The 9,700-nt window shown below is 36.6% G+C and overlaps 1 protein-coding gene across 1 annotated transcript in view; it reads left to right on the forward strand.

Annotated features, from left to right (window-relative positions):
• GPC3 (glypican 3) overlaps positions 1 to 9,700 on the forward strand; it is a 423,057-nt gene that overhangs the window by 23,061 nt on the left and 390,296 nt on the right. The window contains exon 2 of the mRNA XM_039875284.1: positions 7,687 to 7,848. Within this exon, the coding sequence (XP_039731218.1) occupies positions 7,687 to 7,848 (162 nt within the window). The remainder of the gene's footprint in view (positions 1 to 7,686; positions 7,849 to 9,700) is intronic.

The raw sequence follows: 9,700 nt of genomic DNA on the forward strand, positions 1-9,700 counted from the left end.
GCAATCATCGCTTTCTCTACTGGTTTCAAATGCAGCCATTTCTTTCATCTGTATTCCTAGCTTGATTAGTAAGAAATTAATGAGCGTGTAAGATTTGATTTAGATAATGATTAATTAGTGGGAAAGGCACCGTTCTAATAGCAAGTCACTATTATATGCTAAGGAAATTAGTTAATATTTTTGGATGGCAAATTGACTTGTCCTCCATTAAAAAAAACCTTTAAAAATGCCCGCTATGTGGTGGGTTTTTGATTCATTTTGTAGAGCAACCTGCACTTAATCCTTTGGATAATTTTAATAGGCACCTATTATTTTCCCTACAAGTTATGAAGCAACCAATTTGGATATCATTCATTCATTTGCTTAATATTACTTTAATGACAATATTACATTATTGTTTTTAGCACAATGTACCTTCGTTAGCAAAAAAATAATCTGCCATTCATAAAGCAGACTTTGGCAATGAAATGTGTCAAATTATCATATATATATGGAAAAAATTTCAATTTTCATTGTTACTGAGCCCTGACGATTCACTCTCTTCTGTTGCTGTTTGAATATGTTCTATCTGCTCTTAGGAAAGTATAAGGATCAAGGTCTACATTAATATTTCTGTTCTTTAATGTGTTTTTTAATGTGATTTTTGACAATTTATAGTCATTAACTAAAATTGCAGTCTAGTAAAATAACCGACATATAGAATATAATAAAGCTAATTAGAGAATCAGAGGGCTGGTAGTGACCTTGAGGGGTTATTTAGTCCATTTCCCAATTTCAGCTCTGTAAGACTAATCTTTCTAAATAGCACTCTTCATCATATTATGCCTTTGTTTGAGGACCAACAGTGGACCTTTATTACCTCTGGGGTCAAGCCCACAGGCTTCTTTCTGCATTCAAGGCCCTTCAAATTCTGGCCCGTCTTACCTGATAAGCTAGCTATGCCCTGGGTTCTAGTAGGTTAGTCTTGCCCACAACCCCACTGGTGCCAAACACATTTCACCCACTGGCCTCTTCAAATACTTTTCATCCTTTACTCTCTAGCTCAAGCCCCACTTCCTCCTGGAAGTCTTCTTTGAACCCTAGAGCCTCTATTGAGCATTCTCTTATCTAGCAAATGTTGTCCATATTACACATTTAAAAAAATCAACTTTATTGAGACATAATTTACTAATGATAAGATGTACCCATTTTGAGTAAAGAATTTAATAGTTTTGACAAATGTATATATCTGTGTAACCACTACCCCAATTAAAATATGGACTATTTCCAACACCTCAGAAAATATACTGCAACTTTTATCACCTAACCATAAACCAACTTTTACTGTTTTCTACCTATTTTTGTGTGTGAAAGTCTGGTCTCTTAGCATGAATTTATTTTTATTTTTATTTGTTTATTTTAATTTTACTTAACACCTATTGAATATTTACCTTATACCAAGAAGAGTAAGAAGTTTACACATGTAATCTCATTCAGTCCTTGCAATAACTCTGTAAAGTAAATGCTGTTGATAACCCCATTTTATAGATAAGGGCAAAAAACATGTTGAGGTTAAATAACGTACCCTTGCTTGCACAGCTAGCAAGTGGTAGAGCTAGGACTAAATTATAAGCAACTTGATAAGAGGGGTCGTAAGTGCTATTGCTCTTTCCTGCCCACTGTAGTGTCTACCATGGTGCTGAGACCATTAATACTTATTGATTTGGAATAAAACCCAATAGAACAGACACATTTAAACAATCTCCTACACATTGTTCACTGCCTTTTTCCAATTAGGGGCAGGGCTCAGGCCCGGAATGGGATTGGGTCTCCGAGTGATTATAAGCCTATGACTGCACAGTATAGAGGATCTGAAGTCCCAGTCCTGGGGGAGGTGGCTAAGAGAAACCAGGAGTAGTATGAAATGTCAAGTTCTTGAATGGAATCAAAATGGAGCAAGAACTGCGCCCAAAGGTAAGAGCCTGTGGTGGAGGTCAAGAAGGAAAGGCCACAGATAGCCAAGCCTAAGAGATCCTACGACATAAAAGTACACATCAGCAGGGAGCCTTCTGTGGACTACCTGTGGTTTAGCCTCTGGAAGGGGAGGCAGCTGGTAAGGTGCTCAGCTTAGATTCACATGGGAATAATCCCCAGAGAAAAGCTTCCATAACTCAAATAACCCTTTTCAATTATAAGACCCAGAACTGGACCCAATTTGCAAGCAAGGCTTTGTTTCAAAATAATTAGAAGTAAATTACTTCACAGTTAAATATCTATTTGTGTATCTTCAAGATGTTTGGAAATCAATTTTTGTGATATTTTAAAATATTTTTCCAAGATCAAAGTTAAGCACACAGATGTAAAATTTTCAGGGTCATCTGTCTCCACTTTTTAGATCACACAGACAAATGTGATCTTTACTAGTGTTCTCAGTCTGCAGTGCTCATTAATTCAACACTATATGCACAGGGCAGAATGGGATCAACAGGGCATCCCAAAGGAGATGGGAGTCATTCTCTGCTCTTCAGGAACTAAAAATCTAGGGGAGGAGATTATAGTATAAAGGTCTTTTTTAATCCTCCAAAATAAATGGAAACTAGCAGCCTTGTAATGACTTTAGTTAATTTTCTTTTTCTTTTTCTTTTTCTTTTTCTTTTTCTTTTTCTTTTTCTTTTTCTTTTCTTTCTTTCTTTCTTTCTTTCTTTCTTTCTTTATTTTTTTAGCATCTGGGAATGCAAGTTATTAAGCCCCAAAAGAGTTGAACCTTTCTAGCTCATTTGAATAGTCAATTGCTAAATCTTCTTCTTATCTCCATCCCAGGCTATATTGCTTGTCTCTTTTCCCATTTTCCAGCTGAATTCCAGTTTTACAAAAAAAATGTGAGCATCTCTTTGATGAGTGTGGTCCACCATTACTTTTCCTTTCCGTCTAATAAAGGAGCTATTTTCCTTTAACCTTCTTTTGTTCCTGACATTCTTAAAGAATGCCTTGCTATTTACTGTGTCTTTTGTAGGTTGCATCTTATTTCTTGAATTGGCCCCTCTGCTTTTATGCATACAAGTATGTACCCGTTCTCAGTGTACCTCTTTAGTCATTTGCCCTTGGTTTTACTTCTTATTCATCCCACTTGGGATTTGGTTCCCAGAGTAATTCTTTGTTTTGTTGATGACGATTCCTCTCTAAATTCTTTCTCTCTTTCTTTTTGTTTTGTGTGTTCGTTCTTTTTTGTTTCTTTCATGCGTAGGTTCATGCATTGAAATGGTTATATTTCATTGTCGTCATTTCATTTAGGCATGCCTAACTCTCCTTGCCCATTTTGTTCCTTATGCCATCTTGTACTAGGGCATATTTTAAGCTGATCTGTGAGTTATATGAACTTCACTTAAAACAAAAATGTTTTTCCCTTTGGCATATAATTCTCTCCTTCCTGGTTTGGAATTCCTGAATTCTTGTCAGTTTATAGATATTTTATTTCCTCAAATCAAATCTATAGCTAACTCTTAGCCCCCAGATCAATTATACCGGTTTATCATTTAACCAGGCAGTAAAAACTGGGAGGAAGGATAAATATTACTAAATATACATTTCTTATATTTGGACATAACATAATCTTTCTTTGTGACATCTGACGTGTTTCCCCAGAAGTTCTCACTTGAGATTTTATTCCTTAAAGGTTTTTGGCTTAATGAATTCTTGAGGTAGGGGGAGTTTATACAATGATGAGAATTGACCACCTCAGTGAAGGGGCACACTATGCAAGCTCTAAGTTACTTTATGAATTATCATGTCAAGGCAAAGCAAACTGGTGTCATGGTAATTCAAAGAGTCATTTCTGGGCTTCTGTAGGTACACCAAGTAGTGATTTGTTACCTTTTAAGATCTAAGCGACTCATAGCACTTCACAGAGAAAAGGTCTGAGCTCTATTATTTTACAACTCCCACTAGCTTGAGCTAGTGGAAGTAGGAACAGTACTAACAGCTACCCTGCCAAATAAACCCTACCACTTCTCAAAACTGGAAGTATCACCAATGGAAATTTAAAAGCACAAAGGATTTTATCTATAACATTTAATTTTATAGACGTATTCAAATACAGATATTTCAAACACACACTACATCAGTTTACCAAGAAAGTAAATAAAACCTGGCTAAATGGACGGGGAGTTGGTATGTGGAAAGTAACTGCTATGTAGGATTTTTCATATCAACATGTATGTTACAACCGACTTTGTTTAAATCTAGGTTAGCCTCTCTTCCCTAAGGGGACTCTCCTTTCTTGGTCCAGTAAACTGAATCAGTTTCTACTCCTAGAATAGCATTACATTTTGTAGCCTCATGTAGAAAGAACAGAGTGAGCTACAGCTAACTGTTTTTTTTTTCTTTTCCTGAAGATAATCATGAAGACTTTAAGCTTAGACCATATTTAAAATTGGTTTAAGGCTTGTATGTGAGATTGACATTTATAGGAGATAAATCTGAACTCTTGCATCTCCAGACCCCAAATTGTATTTGACACATTAAATATCACCTTTCCATCCAGTACTGTAAATTGCAGTGCTGTATTAGGTTTGGGGATATGTATTATCTGTGTTCTCCTTTACTACTTTTGTCAGCAGCTCCTTTGAGGAGGGGGAAGTAGAGTGCTTGGAGTCAATACCCTGGACTCCAAGAGTGATACCATGTGAGGCAGAATTTGAAACTTGGACACGTCCATTAAGGCCATGATTAACTGTAATTCCTAGGGAAATAAGATGTAATAAAAACATATTTTCTGGTTACTTAGGGCTAACTAGTCTCCTCTCTACCTCTTATTTAAAACCTCAGTTGTTGAAAAGCTGTCTAAAATGTCTGAATATACTTTCTAGCCTTATTTCAGTAATATTCTATGTTTATTACAGAATCTTATTTTGCCAAGGACCATGTGGGACTTTGGGAGAGTCCTCCCTATTCCCATATACATGTTTTGTCACCCTAGCTGTGTTGCTTCATTGCTCTCATTTACCATGCAACTAGGTATTTATCTCTGTTAATCCCTTTAGACAGTGAGCTTTTGGGGGGTAAGGACCATGTCTGTCTTAGTCAAAGCTGTACTTCCACCATGTAGCACAGTGCTTGGCACATAGAAGATATGTTAGATTGGGTCCTCTGAGAAGCAGATGCCAGTGTGGCAGTAGATGTATAAGAGATTTATTGGGGAAAACATTTTTGGATGAAAATAAGCAGGAAGCTGAAGAACGCTGGGAGAGCCATCAGACTGGGGTGTAGGTCTGACCCCTGTAGAGGAGAGAGGGAAAGAAGGAAGGTTGAATAGAAAGAATCTTAGACTGCAGTACAGTTTAAAAAAAAATTTGTCAGTGTCAGTGGGGAGTCCTCAAGCCAAAATCCCTGTCAGCAAAGTTCTGTGTCTCACAGGACTTAGTATCTTTGCCATGTTCAGTCATTGGCTGGGAGTAGCCTGTAGGGATTGTGGCCTGGGCACAACATAATAGTAAATTCAGAGTACAGCAGCTGGGACCATTAGTCAATTACATTCCCGACAGTAGGAGGTCTGAGATGCACATTTTCATAGCTACCACAGAAGGAGCTCAAGAAATGCTTATTGAAGGGAAAGTTTGAGTAAATCAGGAATTGCAGAAGAGGAAGGAGATTGATTGGACTTAATATTCGTTGAGCCCTAAAATTTGCTAGTATTGGTGGAGGATATAAAATCATGGGACTCTCCCTCACTTCTCTCATCTCTCTTCAAATGCCACCTTATGAAAAAAGCCTTCAGACTGTCCTATATAAATAGAATCACCCTACAACCACTACATTCCCTATATTCCTTAATTTGTTTTTTAAACATTAAAAAAAATTAGCAGCGTTATTAAGGTATAATTGATGTACAATAAACTGCACACATTTTAAGGACACAATTTGATAATTTTGACACATGTATACAGCCACGAAACAATCACCACAATCAAAATAATAAACATATCCATCACTTCCCCAAACTTCCTCACTCCTCTCCATCCCTGTCCACCACCCCACAACAACCACTGAACTGTTGTCTCACTATGGATTAATTTTCATTTTCTAAATTGTTATATAAATGGAACCATAGAGTATGTTATTTATTTATTTTTTTTGATTTGGCTCCTTTCACTTAGCATAATGGTTTTGAGATTCATCCACGTGGTAACATATATCAAGAGTTTATTCCTTTTTATGGCTCTATGTGTGTGTGTGTTCCACAGTTTGTTTTTCCTTCCTTCTTTAGTTTTATTTTTCTGTAGTACTTGTTACTATAAGAATGTATGTATGTATGTATGTATGTATGTATGTATGTATGTATGTATATACACATATAATTTGTTGTCTTTCAGAATATAAGCTCCCTGAGGGCAGGGACTTTATATATTGCTATAGCCACAGTGCTTGGCATATACTAGGTGCTAAATAAATATTTGCTGAATGACTCTCATCTACTTCGATGACTTCCATGGATGCAGAAGTGTGTTGAGTCACCAGTGAAGAGCTGAGAATGACAAAGGTTTTAATCATTGGGAAATCTGATAGATGATGATCATTAACTGAGATACAGAACACAGAAGATGGAGCTTTGTGGGTGCGTGTATGGGATATACTGAGTTCATTTTGGGGTGTTGAATTTGAGGTTCCCATAGAGTAGTTGAAAATGTGGGGTTTTGGAACTTAGGAGAAAGGAGGGCTAGGGAGTTCAGCAATCACATAAGTTTAGAAAAGTCATCTGGGGAGAGATGTATAATGAGGAGAGGGTCAATGACAGTTAAGTGATAGGCAGGAGAAGAGGAAGGAAGAAAAGATGGATGAGAGCTGCCATACAAACAGGTGGTGTAAGTGGGGTGGGTGGTGGGGTGGTGGGGTTGGGGTTCACTTAAACAATGGAGGAAGAGATTGCTCAACTGTGAAGGATGCTGTAAAAAGTCACATTGGATGAAGACTGAGAAGAGGTTCTGATTCCCTAATTTTGGAATAAACGGGGATCATTCATTAGGAAAATCTTTATGGAAATACAAAAATTAAAAGAAGGCATTCTGCATCGTAAGGGAGGTAGCAATGAAGTAGTTCAGAGGAACAAGAGGTCGGCATTTGTGATAGACTGTTCTAGTTGTAAGGGATTTTGGTGATTGCCTGAATGTTAATATTGTTCTCTGAATGTTTTCTCTGTGAATCTTGCCCCAGACCTTTAGCTAAACAATAACAACAAAGATTTGATATTATGATATTGATGTCTCATTTATTTATCCTGAAAAACAACATTGAGTTGGCCAGACATACATTTCATTATGAAATCATAACTGGAATTTTGAAAATTGCTCCTTTGTTGCGTTTTCATTCATTAATTATAATCAAGAAAAATAAATTGTAGGAGTGTAGATTAATCTTTTAACCAACAAATTAAATATCGGTGTTCAGTGACGTACACTTGATGCTATAAATTAGTTTATACAGAATTTATGAGTCAAACCTAGGCAATTAATTCTAATGGTTATTTAAAAAGAATCAGTCAAAAGGATAATTGGGAGAAAGTAGGGATTAGTTAAGATAAATACTAATTTTGAAAAACGAAAACGTTACTGTATTTTAAAAGACATGCATTGTTTTGCCGTTTGCCTCTTTTCTGTGAATGTGTGTATGTGTGATATTCTGCTTACTGAAACATGAAAAACTTGTTTGTTTCAGGATCAGATTTGCAAGTATGTCTCCCCAAGGGCCCAACATGCTGCTCAAGAAAGATGGAAGAAAAATACCAACTAACAGCACGATTGAACATGGAACAACTGCTTCAGTCTGCAAGTATGGAGCTCAAGTTCTTAATTATTCAGAATGCCGCGGTTTTCCAAGGTGAGTTCTGAGAATCATTTTAGATGTGCTGCTCAATGGTATCATTATGTGGAAACTAGGCTTTCAAATGCTAAGTATAATTTATAAATTACCATTCTAACATTAATAAAAAACCTCCCGGTGAGAGATTCTGTTTAAGGAAAAACAGTTTTTAAAGAAGCTTCATTCCAATCTTTGGAACGATGGATATTTTCAGAAATCATTGTCCAAGGACATTCTGTTTACCTGTGTGTAAAGGTACTAAGTCTCTGCAGAAAGAGTAAATATTTTCTCTCAACTAGCCTGTAAGACTTGCTTAAAAAACAAAAAAGTTAACTTAAATATTAGTTTTTTTCCAGGAATGAGTTAGATACTTGTGGACCTTGCACGAACTCCTTCTGACCTCTGGGACCATTTCCATTTAAGAGAGAGAAACTGGCTTGATTGCCCTAACATTTTCTCATTTGTGTGAGTGGTTTCCACTTCTCTCTTTGTGAGTGTCAGTTCTTACTACACCCGTGTGTGACTTTCAAAGCACCTGTTGTGGCATTGCCAGATGGGTATGAGATTACATTTCTCTTTGCTAATTTGTAGGACTGTCATGGCAGGATTTGGGGAGTACCTCCCTTGATTCAAAGACCCAGCTGGGATGGTGATGATAGTGGCAGTGGTAGTGGTGATAGCAAGCATGTATGTAGCATTATGTGCTACATACTGTTTTAAGTGCTTTATATCTATTCATTTAATATTCACAATAATCCTATGAAGTGCTATTATTATTAATATCCCCATTCATCCAAGGCACAGAATGGTTAAGTAACTTGCCCGAGGTCACAAAACAAATAATGAAAGCAGTATTTGAACCGGCTCTTAGAGTCTATACTTTTAACAACCTCACTATGCCACCTCCTGTGAGGGACAATTAATTATGGATATTGGGGCTTTCCTCTGTCTTTCTTTAAGCAGATGGAATCAGCTGCCTTTTTCTTGCCCCGCAAAGAGGGAATTGGGATCATATAGAAAAATTACACTTCTGACTACTTGACATTCCAAATCTTGAGATTTATGACACCTTTATAAGAATTAACCTATTTGAATTATAAGGTGGGTTGATTATAGCTTATTTTGTGTATTTTAATGAAATTCTTAGAATTAGCTAAAAAATTATTCAAATTAGCTAATAAAGCATACATTCACAAGAGTTTCTTGAGTCAAAGCCTCAGGGGATGTTGGGTTGATTATGTGAAGTACACTATATAAGCTTGAAGTATTTGTTAACCTATTTATGCAGTAAGACTCTTGTGAAGAGTTTGTTGAGACTAACAATTCAGCAATAATGAATAATTTAAGGTGATTTTAAAAATACATGTACCATTCATGTACTTCTTAGATTGGTTTTGGAGCTGATCTGCTGGCTGAAAGTATGGTGATAAAAAGTGATGTGATATGAGAAATGAGTTGAAGAAGAGAGTTGAATCTTACTCTTTGGGGTATCAAGGTGTTTTTTTTAAAAATGAGGTATTCGTGATATATTTCATTCTTAGAATAACCAGGTCCACAGATGTTATCTTTCTACTATTGCCTGCCTACAGGTAAAGGGTGGTAGAGTGATTATACTGATATTCTAGCATAGAATGCCAGAATAGAGTAGTTAACATGACTATCCATCTGAAGGCCTTGGGTGTCAGTATCTCTGTCTGGTCCTGCATTTTGCATATTGTGTTTTCTAGGCCTGGAATAGCACGAAACTAGGAGAGGAAGGAACTTCTGACAAGATTTTGATTAGATTAGCTTCTAATATGGCTGCCGTAGCATGGAGGTTGAACACTGAACAGAGAGTGGAGAGTGGGAGGGCAGTACTTACTAGTTGTAT

Source organism: Pteropus medius, unplaced genomic scaffold (assembly GCF_902729225.1).
Source record: "Pteropus medius unplaced genomic scaffold, Ma_sr-lr_union100, whole genome shotgun sequence".
In the NCBI taxonomy this organism is placed as follows: Eukaryota; Metazoa; Chordata; class Mammalia; order Chiroptera; family Pteropodidae; genus Pteropus; species Pteropus medius.